The sequence below is a fragment of the Nerophis lumbriciformis genome, linkage group LG04 (assembly GCF_033978685.3).
Source record: "Nerophis lumbriciformis linkage group LG04, RoL_Nlum_v2.1, whole genome shotgun sequence".
Classification (NCBI taxonomy): Eukaryota; Metazoa; Chordata; class Actinopteri; order Syngnathiformes; family Syngnathidae; genus Nerophis; species Nerophis lumbriciformis.
The window spans coordinates 36,078,960-36,095,659 of record NC_084551.2 but is presented as its reverse complement, the minus strand read 5'-3'; the positions used below and the strand labels follow the sequence as shown (position 1 = coordinate 36,095,659).

The following is a 16,700-nucleotide window of genomic DNA, read 5'->3' as shown; positions in this document are numbered from 1 at the left end:
TTAAAAAAATTATATATTGTAATGGTTTTGAAAATGAAAAATATCAGAATGGCGCCAAATTCAAATATAATATACATGTATGTATACAGACAAAGGCTGGCAACAGTTTCAGGTGAAAAGCAAACAAATTGATGTCTAAAAAGTTGAAGCCTCAAAGATGTTGCAACCTCAGACTGTTTTGTGTTTTATTCTGAAAGCACATACTGTTACACCACTCAAAGCTGAAGCTCGGGGGCCTCAAGGACTTTGTGTCACAAAGCAGTGATTTGCGCAGTGTCAGTTTGAAAGCAGCAGAATATACAGCAGTGTGAGTGTGGCGTGTACAAAAATGTTTTCTTTCCCCGATCAGAATGTTAGGATACAAGGTTATTGCAGCAGGAGTTAGTTGTATAAAGACAAACACTGCAGTCAGCTAAGGCCACTGGAAACCTTATGTAAGATAGTGTTGTTTTCATTTGCTTCAAACAGCTCTTTTTGGCCCTAAACAAGTTTTGTTTGTGGCCCCTTTTAAGAGAATATTTTCTGTCTTTTGGGAAATTGGACAGAAATGACTCGCTTTGGCCTTGGTTCTGCTCGAAGAAGACAAACACAATGAATGTACCGTTTTTATATATGCACTTTTACACACATCTATTATTATTAATGGTGTCATAAAGTACCAGCCAGGAGAGAGAGAGAGAGGAGGAAAATGTGTGTGCGCTGGGCACACACGTCAAGTTAACTTTCAGTGTCGATTCCTGCCGAGGCGAGTCAACCAAGAAGGACAAAAGCCTATGAGGAGGGTGTCCATTTGAGAGTTTGATTGATTTGATTGATTGAGACTTTTATTAGTAGGTTGCACAGTGAAGTACATATTCCATACAATTGACCACTAAATGGTAACACCCGAATAAGTTTTTCAACTTGTTTAAGTCGGGGTCCACTTAAATTGATTCATGATACAGATATATACTATCATATATACTATCATCATAATACAGTCATCACACAAGATAATCATCAGGGTGTATACATTGAATTATTTACAATTCGGGGTGTGGAGGGGGGTGTACTTTTATTGCGGTTTTGAAGGAGGATAGAGATGCCCTTTCTTTTATACCTGCTGGGAGCGCATTCCACATTGATGTGGCATAGAAAGAGAATGAGTTAAGACCTTTGTTAGATCGGAATCTGGGTTTAACGTGGTTAGTGGAGCTCCCCCTGGTGTTGTGGTTATGGCGGTAAGAAATTGTGCCTTTATATAGCTCGGTTCTCTCTCTCCATCGCAATTGTTTGTACTGACGCCTGTTTTGTAGAGAAAATTGTTCAACTTAAATTCTAGTCACCTCTCATCATTTTGTACAGCCGTAGAACAAAATAATCTGGGAGGACTAGTCCAACCTAAATAGGATGTTCCTTATACCCCATTTTGGTCTTTACAAACAATACATTGTACACATACGGCTGATTTAGTGTGACAAAAAAATGTCAGACGTGCGAGTAAGGAATATTAAGAAGATTCTATTATTGTTTACACTCAGAGCAGCCATCTTTGAAGCCAATTTAGCGGGGGCGTTGAGGACTCTCTGACTTTTTGAGTAGAACATCTGACCCAGGGAGGTCATTTCCGCATAGGAACTCGGAAATTCTGACTTCCCAAGACAAAATAAAAAATAAAATATATCATCCAGAGAGTTTTGACGTTTGTGACCAACTTTCAAAGGCATTCATCAGCAATGGTGATCGCACACTTTTTTTACGAAAATCGTCCGATACGGATTGGTGCTGATCCACGGGCACATCTCTAGAATAAAGTGTTTCGGGCCTTGATTGTAGTTTTTGTAGTGTATTTCCGACAATGACGGAGTGCCAAAGTGGATGGCGACTGCAGTAGTTCATCCGTGTATGTAATTACAGTTGATTCCAAAGAAGTTGTGTCTCTTGCCAGTGAACACATTGTCCCTCAGGTCGAGTGACTCATACGTGATGGAGTTGTTGAAGTTCTGATGGGCCTTTGTCCGTGTAAAAGAACGTTGCACGGCCAGAAGGCTGCCAGCTGCACCCTGCTGACTGCCAGCAGCTCTCCGAACAGGTGCAATCCCAGGCAGCACACGAGGGCGAGGCAGGTTTTGTGGAGGTTTGACGTCTTGTTTGTTTGTTGATGCCGGTGTTTGGCTTTCGTCAAACTGCACTTTGCCTCCCTTTTTGCTGTCATAATCAATACAACTATTCTCCGCCTTTAGTTTTATGTGCAAGACCTTGCTATGTTCGGCTGCAGGATGCACAGAAGGATGAGGGTCAACATTGTGCGAACATGTTGTGTCATCGTGGCCGCCTGTAATTATACGAGCGCTGTGCTGGCCTCTAGCAGATCCTTGGTACATAGCTGAATATGGGTTTGAATACACGCCTGCAGAAGTGCTCTTCAGGTTTCTCTCCGGTTTTCTTCTCATTACTTGTCTCACTTTAGAGGGAACATACACATGACGGGTCCTATCTCTCTGCAAGAAAACACCACCATTAGGAGGAATTCAGTTCTTGTGTTTCATCTTTTACTGGATATTTGCTCACCTCTGTGACTAGTGGTGCAAAATATGCAGTCTTCCCAGTGGTGTTGCTCAAATTTTCCCTGAAGTCATCACTTTTAGGACATTTACTACCCATCTGCAGTCCTTTAAAATGAATAAAACAACATAGTGACTGTGGTGGTGGCAGCATGATTCATTTGGCATTTTTATTTTGCTAGAATTGAGGCTGTAAGTTAGGGGTGTCTAAAAATTTCGGAAAGTACTCGTTTTTATTGACTCTTGGCATTTTCTTCAAATAGTATACATTAATTATTAATGAGTTGCATTATTATTACGCGATTAAACAGTAAACATTTTGAAATTTATTGAACTGGTATGGTAGAGTGCTATATTCTAAAAATGATGCATACCGGTAACAACATTCAAAACAGATTTGTCAAAAGAGAAAGTATTTATAACCTAAAAGAAAGTGGTTATGGTTAAGGTTTTATTTTACATGCATACAGTTACAATGTGGTTCATCACATAGTTATAGTTTCTCATTACATGTTGGAAAAGGAGTACCGGTAGAAAAAAGCAGCGCTTATCAAATTCTACCCCTTTTCAATTTTATAAACACAACATGTTTACTTTCTGTGCCCAATTTAGAACACAAACAAAACAAAATACATAAATAATCGATAAAGTTCTTATGAATAAAGTAAAGTTGTGATTCACACAACCAGATGAAAAAGATTATCTCATTTTTTAATAAAGTTTAAGATGTCTATCAGGATTCTTCTTCATTGTACTTTGTAAACACTTTAAATTTGAATAGTATTTTTTAAAACTGGATCAGGTTAGTACTTTGTTTGACTTCTTTGCCAAATCCATTCTTAAGAGTTGTACGTGCACATAAATGTTTAAAAAAAAATAAATAATCAAAGATTATATTTTTCCTCTTTTGTTGAGAAGAAATGTTGTACATCCTTGGGTAGCAGGTTATAGTTTGCTTTTTACATAATTTTAGCTGTTTGCAAGTGCACTATATCGTTGAATTTCAATATTTTTGATTCAATAAATAGGGTTTGAATGTTAGGGTTTGAATGTTCTCTATATCCAACATTATGTGCTATTATAACTGGTCTTTTCTTAAACACTGTTAGTGAATGAAGTGTACTTTTGTAGTTATTTCCACATATTTCTACACAATAACTGAGACATGGTAACACTAGGGAGCAAGAACAGTACAGAACATAAAGGGACGTTTGGTCGACAAAAATATTTTGCTTTATTCATTATTGACGTATTTCTTGCTACTTTATGTTGTATACTTTTGTATGAGATTTTCAGTTTATTTTATCATCTATTATTGCATCAAAAAATGTGATTTCATTCACCCTTTCAATGTCCACTCCATCTATTTGTATCTGTGTTTGACTCTGTCTTTTACTGTTACCGAATAACATTATTTTAGTTTTACTGGGATTCAAAGAGAGTCTGTTTTTGTCAAACCATCCCTTTAATTTGTTCATTTATTGTGTTATTATTTGTATTAGCTTCTGTGTGTTTGCTCCTGAACAAAACACAGTTGTGTCGTCTGCAAATTATACTAACTTTAAGTCCTTTGTAACTTTACAAATGTCGTTTATATAAGGATTGAACAAATTTGGTCCCAGTATTGATCCCTGGAGTATGCCACAAGGTATATTCAGCGTTGTAGGTGTGTGTTCACCTATCCTCACGTAATGCTTCCTGTTGGTTAATTACAAACCCCGTTTCCATATGAGTTGGGAAATTGTGTTAGATGTAAATATAAACGGAATACAATGATTTGCAAATCATTTTCAACCCATATTCAGTTGAATGCACTACAAAGACAAGATACTTGATGTTCAAACTCGTAAACTTAATTTTTGTTTTGCAAATAATAAGTAACTTAGAATTTCATGGCTGCAACACGTGCCAAAGTAGTTGGGAAAGGGCATGTTCACCACTGTGTTACATGGCCTTTCCTTTTAACAACACTCAGTAAACGTTTGGGAACTGAGGAGACACATTTTTTAAGCTTTTCAGGTGGAATTCTTTCCCATTCTTGCTTGATGTACAGCTTAAGTTGTTCAACAGTCCGGGGGTCTCCGTTGTGCTATTTTAGGCTTCCTAATGCGCCACACATTTTCAATGGGAGACAGGTCTGGACTACAGGCAGGCCAGTCTAGTACCCACATTCTTTTACTATGAAGCCACGTTGATGTAACACGTGGCTTGGCATTGTCTTGCTGAAATAAGCAGGGGCGTCCATGGTAACGTTGCTTGGATGGCAACATATGTTGCTCCAAAACCTGTATGTACCTTTCAGCATTAATGGCGCCTTCACAGATGTGTAAGTTACCCATGTCTTGGGCACTAATACACCCCCATACCATCACAGATGCTGGCTTTTCAACTTTGCGCCTATAACACTCCGGATTGGTTCTTTTCCTCTTTGGTCCGGAGGACACGACGTCCACAGTTTCCAAAAACAATTTGAAATGTGGACTCGTCAGACCACAGAACACTTTTCCACTTTGTATCAGTCAATCTTAGATGAGCTCAGGCCCAGCGAAGCCGACGGCGTTTCTGGGTGTTGTTGATAAACGGTTTTTGCCTTGCATAGGAGAGTTTTAACTTGCACTTACAGATGTAGCTACCGACTGTAGTTACTGACAGTGGGTTTCTGAAGTGTTCCTGAGCCCATGTGGTGATATCCTTTACACACTGATGTTGTTTGTCGATGCAGTACAGCCTGAGGGATCGAAGGTCACAGGCTTAGCTGCTTACGTGCAGTGATTTCTCCAGATTCTCTGAACCCTTTGATGATATTACGGACCGTAGATGGTGAAATCCCTAAATTCCTTGCAATAGCTGGTTGAGAAAGGTTTTTCTTAAACTGTTCAACAATTTGCTCACGCATTTGTTGACAAAGTGGTGACCCTCGCCCCATCCTTGTTTGTGAATGACTGAGCATTTCATGGAATCTACTTTTATACCCAATCATGGCACCCACCTGTTCCCAATTTGCCTGTTCACCTGTGGGATGTTCCAAATAAGTGTTTGATGAGCATTCCTCAACTTTATCAGTATTTATTGCCACCTTTCCCAACTTCTTTGTCACGTGTTGCTGTCATCAAATTCTAAAGTTAATGATTATTTGCAAAAAAAAAATTTTTTTTTATCAGTTTGAACATCAAATATGTTGTCTTTGTAGCATATTCAATATTGGTTGAAAATGATTTGCAAATCATTGTATTCCGTTTATATTTACATCTAACACAATTTCCCAACTCATATGGAAACAGGGTTTGTAGCTTCTTACCCAGTTTAAAAAAAGACCCTCTCATGCCATATAGCTCTGATTTGTTCATTAGGATATTATGATTATTTGTGTCAAATGATTTTGTTAGATTAATAAACACTGCTGCTGCACACTGTTTACCATCAATTGTGTTGGTAATCTTTTTCAGTTATATCGATTAATGCCATCCATGTTGAAATGTTAGCTCTGTATCTGTATTGGTTGTCAGCGAGTGTTCCTCTTTTATTTATGAATTAGTCCAATCTGTTGTTAAACAATTCCCCCCCCCCAAAAAAAAAAATTGTGTAAGTAAGAAAACAGGTTTATAATTTGTAAGTTGTTTTTTGTCTCCAAACTTATAAATGGTATAACTTTTGCTATTTTTAACCTTAAGAACAACTGAAATTTTTAATAAATGTAGCTTAAGAACTGTGACAATGGAAAGCTACATGTCAGTCAAACAAGTTAGTTTATGGAACAAACGTGACACTGGAGCAAAACAATGTAAATCTCTCTGTATTTAAAAAATTATGTAAAAATCATGATGATGAAAATATATGACTTTGAGTGGGCTGATATTTTGGTTGTAGAGTATGATACGAAATAGAAGTATTGTCACAGCCCGGGCGCATTCCAGTGCGCATTCATCTGTGCGCTGCGCTGAGCACACCTCCAAGCGCGTTCCTACGCGCGTTCCTACGCGCGTTCCTACGCGCGGCACTCCTGCTGCAGCCAGCGGATTAGTTTCACACTTCATTTCTTATTGTTTAATAAATAAATACAGCTAAAACGATGTCCTGCATTTTGTGCCGTCTTCTTGCCTCTGTACCGTAACAGTACATTTTGGCCAAAAGAATAGGAACCAGATGGCACAGTAGACCTTAGTCCCAGCCCCTTTTCTCGATTTCGACGGTTCCCTACCTGTCACCATGCGTCCGAGACGCAGTGAGTTGACCCGACCAGGTGGAATATCTCTCTCGAACCGTCAAAAAGAGAAGATTTTTGAACAGTTGAAGGCTGATTCGTTGCCGTCGTGGCATTCGTCAGAGGACTACGCCCCCAGTGACCCTATCCCCGCCCCCAGTGACTAGTTCCGCCTCCAGTGACTCACGCCCCGTCCCCAATGATTCAAGCTCCACTCCCAGTGATTCTAGCCCCGCCCCCAGTGACATTGGCCCCACCCCCAATAACTCTTGCTCCGCCCACCGCTTTGGAAATGTTTTCTGGTCCTCCTCGACAGTCTCCTGTGGGAAAGAGGGATGGACTGTTCCGCCTATCTAGAGGGGAGTAAGAATCTACCCGCCTCCCACCCTTTGTGACTGTTCCAGATTTGTCAGGAAGCGTCTGGCGTCCGCTTTCGGAGGGGGGGATGGTACTGATGGCTGTGCTGGTGGGGTGGCATAGCTGCGACTAGCAAAATGGCTACCCCCTGCTCGACCACCACCACCTGTCCTTCGGCATACCAAGCCGCAACCTTCAGCCAGACCACCACCACCTAGTCTTCGGCAGACCAATCCGCAACCTCCAGCCAGACCACCACCACCTGCTCCTAGGCTGGTCCCCGTACCAGCACCCGCTCCAAGGCTGGTCCCCGTACCAGAACCAGCTCCAAGGCTGGTCCCCGTACCAGCACCTGCTCCATGGCTGGTCCCATTCCAGCACCCAGACTGGTCCCCCTACCAGCACCCAGACTGGTCCCCGTACCAGCATCCAGACTGGTTCCCATACCAGCACCCAGACTGGTTCCCGTACTAGCACCCAGACTGGTCCCTGTATCAGCACTCAGACTGGTTCCCGTACCAGCACCCAGACTGGTCCCCATGCCAGCACCACGGCCAGTTCATGCTTCAGCTCCTCAGCCTGCTTCTTCATCTCTGGCTCCGACGACATCGTCCTCCTCTTCTCTGAGTCCGACGACGTCATCCTCCTCGTCTCCGGCGGGCTGTACCACAACGCCGCCCTCGTCTCCAGCATCTTTGCTCCCGCGACCTCTGGCTGGCCAGCCACACAGGCGGCCTTCAGACTGTTAGCTGAACAGCTAACAGTCTGAAGGCCTTTTTTCTAACCCCCCCTCTGCCATCCACTCTTTAACGAAAAAAACAACATTTGGAATTTAAAAAAACAAAAAAACAAAAGAAAGATGGATGGCTATATCTCAACACTTCCACAAAAAGGTCTAAACGTGAACACTACAGCATAGAACAAGAAGCTATAAAAATATACAGACACCTTAGGGGGTAAAGGGTTTAGAAGGTGGGATTAAATTAACATTTTTAATTAAAAAAAGGCAGATTGTACTGCGTCTCTGGGGGCCATCAGACGCCCGCACACTTTTTTGCGCCTACAGCAGCGACGCCCAGGATATAGGGGTGGAACTATTAGGCTGCTGTGGTTCTGGCGCCACTCGCGTCCATGGGCAGCGGCGTTCTACTACCGCCACCAGACTCGTCCCCGGTGGATTCAGGGACACTTGGGCCGGCGACCCACCACCAATTACCCCCTCCACTCTCCCTTGACTCTTGATCTCAGTGTCCTTCTGTTTCCAGTTCTAAGACATCTGGAAGCTGTCCATAAGGAGGGGAGTACTGTCACAGCCTGGGCGCATTCATCTGTGTGCTGCGCTGAGCGCACCTCCAAGTGAGCTCCTGCGCGTGCCACTCCTGCTGCAGCCAGCGGCTGCAATCAATCAGCAATCTTCACACCTGTCGCTGATGAGCTCCCTGGGCTTCTTAAGCCAGTGCAGACCTGCGTTCCTGGCCAGAACGTAGCGACCTGTTCCAGTACAGTAAGCCGAAAATCTCTAGCTCTATGCACACTCTCTCTCTGTGTTTCTCCCCCACCGTGTTCATTTGTCTCGTGTCCCTTGTCGTTATCCAGCAGCATTCCTCCGTTTCAGCGTCACGAGCTGTGTGTCTCGTCTCCCTGTATCCCCTCTAAATAACCTGGCTGCCTCTTGCATCTCGACCTGCCGCCTGGACACGGACTCTGACGCCTCGCTCCTGCCCTCGACCTCACGCCTGTTCACGGACCTCCGAGCTTGTCTTGCCCCCTTGGACTTCCACACCTCGCTCAACACTACCTGTAACACTCAACAGCTAATCACCATACATAGTCGCACACCACACACATTTGGATTAGTTTCACACTTCATTTCTTATTGTATATATAAATAAATAAAGCTAAAACGACGTCCTGCATTCTGTGCCGTCATCTTCCCCCTGTACCATAACAAGTACAGCCTTAAAAGTCTTCTGAGTTCAACAGCAAATTTTGTATTTGTGTGACTCGGCGGAGGATATTATTAGTTAATACTTCTTTCTGTTCCTTTTCATTCATGATTTATTTTAGTCTTGTATAAACTACCGGTATTTTATTTGATATTGACTGAATGAAAAAAAAAGGAAAAAAATTCTCGCAAGATTAAAACATGGATATATATATTTTTTTTTTACAGAATAGCTGTCTCGCAAGAAGAATGCAGTCAGAAGTATTTTTTTACATATCCTTCTGGCCGTGTGCGACTGGCTGGACCCGCACATAAGGTGCTTTGCGCACACTACCACCTGAGAGATAGCGAACAGAGTGTTGGCATTACCTACACCCGCGGCGCGACTCGCCTGTTCAGGCGGGCTATGAGGGGGAAACACCCAGCCTCTCTCCTTCATTTGAGTTTCACAGCCAACTTGGAATCCCAACTATCGCTATCATGCGACCTGACCGCGACAGAATGTCCCGACCAAGAAGTGAACCAGCAGAACAATAAAGCGAGGAGGAAATGAGGGAGTTTGTGAGGAGAATGTTTGAGGAGATGAAAGCAGAGGCCCAGCAGTACTCACCGCAGGAATTGGAGACTATGGCGTGGGGGCCAGATGACTCCGATCGATACTTTTTGGCAGAGTGCCTATCTTGCGCGGCGAAGACGAAGGCGGAAGTTGACCCCGGCAGCTTAGAAACACCGGCAAGACGCGCAAGCCGCTCAGGTCCCTCTGCTGTAGGTGGATCAATCGCGCACCGATCCTCTCCAACTGTGGTCGAATATTGTAATCCCATTTCCTACTTTGCCTCACAATTCACGGTTTGGGCTAAAAGCCAATACAGCTCAAGCGCGGCGTAGCTCGTCTTCCTCCTCGTCGTCCACAGATATGGGCGGTTCGAGGATGCCCGCCTCGCCAGCTGCATTGCCGTTTTACTCGCCGCCGGCATCTGACTCTTACCCACTGGTTGCAAAGACACGCAACCAGGCAACCCACCACCTAATCCTCCCTCCTCCCTGCTGTGACTTTGGACTTGTTCTGTTTTTGTTTTGGGACGTCTGCAATCCGTCCCTTAAGGAGGGGGTTCTGTCACGCATTTCCTATGTTTGGTGTTGTAGTTCCTGTCTGGCACTCTTACTGTAGTTTGGTTGTACAAACCCCAAAACCAGTGAAGTGTCCTCCGGACCAAAGAGGAAAAGAACCATTGGGATTGTTCTAGGCGCAAAGTTCCAAAGCCAGCATCTGTGATGGTATGGGGGGTGTTAGTGCACAAGGCATGGGTAACTTACACATCTGTGAAGGCGCCATTAATGCTGAAAAATACATACAGGTTTTGGAGCAACATATGTTGCCACCCAAGCAACGTTATCATGGACGCCCCTGCTTATTTCAGCAAGACAATGCCAAGCCACGTGTTACAACAGTGTCGCTTCATAGTAAAAGAGTGTGGGTACTAGATTGGCCTGCCTGGAGTCCAGACCTGTCTCCCATTGAAAATGTGTGGCGCATTAAGAACCGTAAAATACGACAACGGAGATCCCGGACTGTTGAACAACTTAAGCTGTACATAAAGCAAGAATGGGAAAGAATTCCACCTGAAAAGCTTAAAAACTTGGTCTCCTCAGTTTCCAAACGTTTACTGAGTGTGGTTAAAAGGAAAGGCCATGTAACACAGTGGTAAAAATGCCCCTTTGCCAACTTTTTTGCAATGGGTTGCTGCCATTAAATTCTAAGTTAATGATTATTTCCAAAAAAACAACAACAAGTTTCTCAGTTCGAACATTAAATATCTTGTCTTTTGGAGTCTATTCAATTGAATATAAGTTGAAAAGGATTTGCAAATCATTGTATTCTGTTTTTATTTACGACTTACACAACATGCCAACTTAACTGGTTTTGTGTTTTGTACTTCCTGTACACTTTACCCCTCCACACACATGTTTCAAATGAACAATTAAGACTATTTAAGTTGAGCCGTGGCATTGTATACAGATGTATGCTGCTGAACACTGTTTGCTTATTTGAGACTTCCAAGTAAGTTAGTTCCCACATAGTCTAGGTTTTTTGTGCATTCCCAAATGCACTAGTGTTTGTTCGGCGTGCACCTCCCTGCACAAGTGTTTTATTGTTTTTGTATTGGTTTATATTAAATACATTGCACTGCACGCTGTGTCCAATTATCTTCTGCATCTGGGATTACAACTATCGCTTTCATGCGACCTGAACGCAACAATTATTAGTGTGGAGAGTTCTTGGCTATACATCTTTATTTATCATAATATAAAAAACATTATTATAATGTATTAAATTAATATGTGTTATGCTAAAAATCCCCATACACACTTGATATGTTTACATGCACTAAAAAACAAATTATTGCATGGATTTGAATGAAATCATCTTTTTAAAGAACGTAAAGTATCTAGATAAATAATTTGGTTTTGTTTTGAAAAAAAAGTTGTGTTTTTTTTTCTACAAAAAAAGTCAACAACATATTCAACATAAAGTGGTAAGACTCTGAATTGCAATAATTATAAAACCTGTCATTATTCACTAAAATGTAATTTTAAATCTGTCAAGTTTCCCTTTCCTTCAGACTGTAAAGTAAAGATTAACTGATACATTTAAGATTATCAACATTGGATAAAACCAACCATGCCAATACTGCATTATTATAATGTTATATTATAATTAGTGCATCTCCTCTGAGTTAAGGCTCCCCCTGGTTTTGACGCTCCGGTTTCTGACTTTAGTCGAGGGTTTTTTAACTTTAGAATTTGATGCCAGCAACACATGACAAAGAAGTTGGGAAAGGTGGCAATAAATACTGATAAAGTTGAGGAATGCTAATCAAACACTTATTTGGAACATCCCACAGGTGAACAGGCAAATTGGGAACAGGTGGGTGCCATGATTGGGTATAAAAGTAGATTCCATGAAATGCTCAGTCATTCACAAACAAGGATGGGGCGAGGGTCACCACTTTGCAGAGGTGTGGACTCGAGTCACATGACTTGGACTCGAGTCAGACTCGAGTCATGAATTTGATGACTTTAGACTCGACTTGACAAAATGTAAAAAGACTTGCAACTCGACTTAGACTTTAACATCAATGACTTGTGACTTCACTTGGACTTGAGCCTTTTGAATTGACATGACTTGACATGACTTGCTACTTTCCCCAAAACCCAAAGATGAAAAAGTTATTCGGGAGCGCTACGTATTTTTCATTGTGTACTTGTCTATAAGCGTTGCGTGTGTCAGCTGGTGTGGTCTCAGTACAACAGCCAATCAAATTAGATCTACTTTGTTTTCATCACACAGCATTCATCCAATCAAATTGCAGGACAACCAACGAAGAAGACATGTCCAAACCACACGCCAGTGAACAAAAAATGATACCTAAAATAATTTTGTTTGGGTATAAAAATTACGAGGTGGTCAACACAAAACGGTTTGCAGTATGCAACACATGCGGTTCGAAAATTACTGATGGAGAGGCAACAACTTCCAACTTCGTCCGGCATTTGAAGTTGCACAAAGAACGGTAAGTTTTGAATGTAAGATAACGTTTATTGGCTAAGTAACGTGACTTTTATTTGCTGTGTAGTTAAATCAGTGAGGCTGTAAACTCACTGCTAACGTTATAACGTTATTGCAAACATGGGAATCTGTTGCAGTTCACTACCTAATTCATACTTTTTGTTCAGTGATTTTTTTTAAGCAGGGTTACGTTAGTCAATATATCACACGTAACGTTAGACGGCGGTCAGCAGCACCGCGTATTTTAGCCACCTAAAAAAAGACAAAAATAGTAAAATAAAGGTCAGTTAAAATGTATACTATATTATGAATATGTGTACAGTTTTAGCTAGCTTTCTGACATACTGTTGGTTGTTTACCTCAGTGGTCCCCAACCACCGGGCCGCGGCCCGGTACTGGTCCGTGGATCGATTGGTATCGGGCCGCACAAGAAATATATATATTTTTTCTTTTTTTAATTAAATCAACATAAAAAACACAAGATACACTTACAAGTAGTGCACCAACCCAAAACAACTCTCTCCCCCCTTTTGTTCTGGGCATTGAACATGAAGACTCTTCCTTCACTGTTCCGAGTGGCCATGAGAGTCTTGGCAGTGCCTGCCTCCAGTGCTCCAGTGGAGCGAGTTTTCAGCCATGGTGGCATCATACTACGCCCCCATCGTGCACAAATGACTGACAGACTCTTGGCTAATTTGGTCTTTTGCAGATGCAATGCAGCATAGGGCCCTGACATATAAAAAGTACAACTTTCTTGTTATGTTCACGTATATGTCATGTTTTTTCAATGTTAACACTTTTGTACAAATAAGTACATTTGCACTTTATTTTTCAATGTGTTTGTTCTGTAAAGGAATGAGTTAATGTTTAAAATGACTGGTTAATAGTGCTATTATAAAGTGCAATGTCAGCACAATTTTCTTTCCTGCAATTTAAAATGCACTTGTTTTAATAAATAAATACAGCGTTTGAAAAGCATACACAATCTGTGTTAATATATTAGTCTGTGGTTAAAAGGACTTGAAAGGACTCGAAACTCAAAATGCAGGACTTAGGACTTGACTTGAGACTTGCCTGTCTTGACTCGGGACTTGACTCGGACTTGAGGGCAAAGACTTGAGACTTACTTGTGACTTGCAAAACAATGACTTGGTCCCACCTCTGCCACTTTGTCAACAAATGCGTGAGCAAATTGTTGAACAGTTTAAGAAAAACCTTTCTCAACCAGCTATTGCAAGGAATTTAGGGATTTCACCATCTACGGTCCGTAACATCATCAAAGGGTTCAGAGAATCTGGAGAAATCCCTGCACATAAGCAGCTAAGCCCGTGACCTTCGATCCCTCAGGCTGTACTGCATCAACAAACGACATTAGTGTGTAAAGGATATCACCACATGGGCTCAGGAACACTTCAGAAACCCACTGTCAGTAACTACAGTTGGTCGCTACATCTGTAAGTGCAAGTTAAAACTCTCCTATGCAAGGCGAAAACCGTTTATCAACAATACCCAGAAACGCTGTCGGCTTCGCTGGGCCTGAGCTCATCTAAGATGGACTGATACAAAGTGGAAAAGAGTTCTGTGGTCTGACGAGTCCACATTTCAAACTGTTTTTGGAAACTGTGGACGTCGTGTCCTCCGGACCAAAGAGGAAAAGAACCATCCGGATTGTTATAGGCGCAAAGTTGAAAAGCCAGCATCTGTGATGGTATGGGGGTGTATTAGTGCCCAAGACATGGGTAACTTACACATCTGTGAAGGCGCCATTAATGCTGAAAGGTACATACAGGTTTTGGAGCAACATATGTTGCCATCCAAGCAACGTTACCATGGACGCCCCTGCTTTTTCAGCAAGACAATGCCAAGCCACGTGTTACTTCAACGTGGCTTCATAGTAAAAGAGTGCGGGTACTAGACTGGCCTGCCTGTAGTCCAGACCTGTCTCCCATTGAAAATGTGTGGCGCATTATGAAGCCTAAAATACCACAACGGAGACCCCGGACTGTTAAACAACTTGAGCTGTACATCAAGCAAGAATGGGAAAGAATTCCACTTGAGAAGCTTAAAAAATGTGTCTCCTCAGTTCCCAAACGTTTACTGAGTGTTGTTAAAAGGAAAGGCCATGTACCACAGTGGTGAACATGCCCTTTCCCAACTACTTTGGCACGTGTTGCAGCCATGAAATTCTAAGTTAATTACTATTTGCAAAAAAAAAAAAAAAAGTTTATGACTTTGAACATCAAATATCTTGTCTTTGTAGTGCATTCAATTGAATATGGGTTGAAAATGATTTGCAAATCATTGTATTCCGTTTATATTTACATCTAACACAATTTCCCAACTCATATGGAAACGGGGTTTGTATATTAATTTGATGCTAACATTTATGACGCTGTGCTGTCATAGTTGCAATTCAGTGTCTGTTTCCGCTTCTTGCAAGGCACAAAAATGAAGCAATTACCTTTGTAGTGCATCTGATAAGAGGTAACCCAGCGCATTGTATCCAAACTTTTCACCATGTCGTTGGTCCGCTCAGATGACGTCACATTCCCCACCTCTTTGGGGTTGGGCAGCATTGCCAATTTGGCTGTCTTCTCCCTTGTTGGTGTCTCCAAGACCTCATGCCTATATGGACCACCTGTATCAGGACATGGAATTTATTGACAGAGTCCCCTGAGCCTTTTATGTCTCCAAATGATTTCACTGTACCTTTAGTTTTGCTGCGTACAGTAACATTGCATGGTAGAGTTGGGACAATGGGGCTGACAAATGGGAACGGTGCCACCGTGACCCCAGGACCACCTGAAGACCGACTGGACGGGAACATGGCAAAGCGGGAGATGTGGGATGCATAGGGATGTTCTCTTGGAGCGCCAGTCTTTATTGCTTTCTCCCTGATCATTCAGTTTTCAAGTTGTGTGTCAGGGGCAAACATATTTCGACACAAGGAATCATCTTAATATCCATACTCACACTACATTTACATCAGTGGGTTTTGGTACGCTGAGAAAAGACACATCATCATCTTCATCATTTTATGTTACAATAATAACACAAACAAGGTTACCCACAGCTGATCATTGAGGCGCGCATCACTTTTCTTTGTGACCTCATTGATGTCACAGGGACCCATAATTCCCCTGTGAAAGGAGGAAAGGAATCCAATAATTAGGATAGTTTTACTTCATTTGATTTTGTGTGTCGTGTGTCCATATGCTCACTTTGGTATGATGTGATAGGCATAGGGGGACTCCATCTGATGAGAAACATTGATGAGAATATCAAACAGGAGAACAGATTTTTCCACAACAACCACACTAATTAGTTCGATTAAATTAAAAAGTGGTGGGGAAATTCCAGAAACTTGCCGTGCAAATGACTCTGCTGTCCGGTGACAAATACAATTGACCGTAAAAACAGGAAAGGTGTCATGATCTGACATGACAGTTTGGACTTTTCCTGTGTTTAGTACCATTTCCAGTCCTGGTGCTCTTGTTTTATAGTGTTTCCTGTTTGGACTGTGTTTTGCAGCACCTTTACTTTCTGTTCCTTGTCCTTCGAGCACACCTGTTCCACATTCTCAATTACTTCTATTTAGGCTACGTTCACACTACAGGGTCCGATGTCCAATTCAATTTTTTTTTTGTTAAATCCCATCTTTTTATGTAATTGTTCACATTACAAAAAAGGGATGTCTAATGTAAACGTAAACTGACGAGGCATGCAGACACATGTAATGCAGTGTGTACGGAAGTAAACATGGCTCCAATTCTAGTTGGTCTCTCAGTCCTGGCGGCGCATTTGTGGCAATATCAAGGATTTTGTACAATCAATGTCAACATTTTCTGAAGCGAATTATTGCGAGTAAAAGATTTAGAAGGCAAGCATTTTGTCTCTAGCAGTTTGTGGGACATTTGCTTCGATGTCTGCTCCGAAGAGCGTGTGGCCGAGCAGTCGGAGAAAGGAGAGGTGGAACATTGACATGAGTTCCCAAAAAATTATTTTCCCCTGCTTTCTGCTCATTTGTCAACCATTTTTGGATGCTTGTCGGTTTTTAATGACGTATTGGTCGGATGACCGTGA

The 16,700-nt window shown here is 42.0% G+C and overlaps 1 protein-coding gene across 1 annotated transcript; it reads right to left on the bottom strand.

Annotated features, from left to right (window-relative positions):
- Positions 1-195: 195 nt before the first annotated feature.
- LOC133594229 (sperm-associated microtubule inner protein 4) lies at positions 196-15,873 on the bottom strand. Its single transcript, XM_061946979.1, has 7 exons — positions 15,839-15,873; positions 15,689-15,757; positions 15,591-15,620; positions 15,327-15,511; positions 15,079-15,255; positions 2,551-2,651; positions 196-2,480 (listed from the first exon to the last, which is right to left on the bottom strand). The coding sequence occupies exons 1-7, from the start codon at positions 15,871-15,873 to the stop codon at positions 1,875-1,877; spliced, it is 1,203 nt and encodes a 400-aa protein (XP_061802963.1). The 3' UTR covers positions 196-1,874.
- Positions 15,874-16,700: the final 827 nt, after the last annotated feature.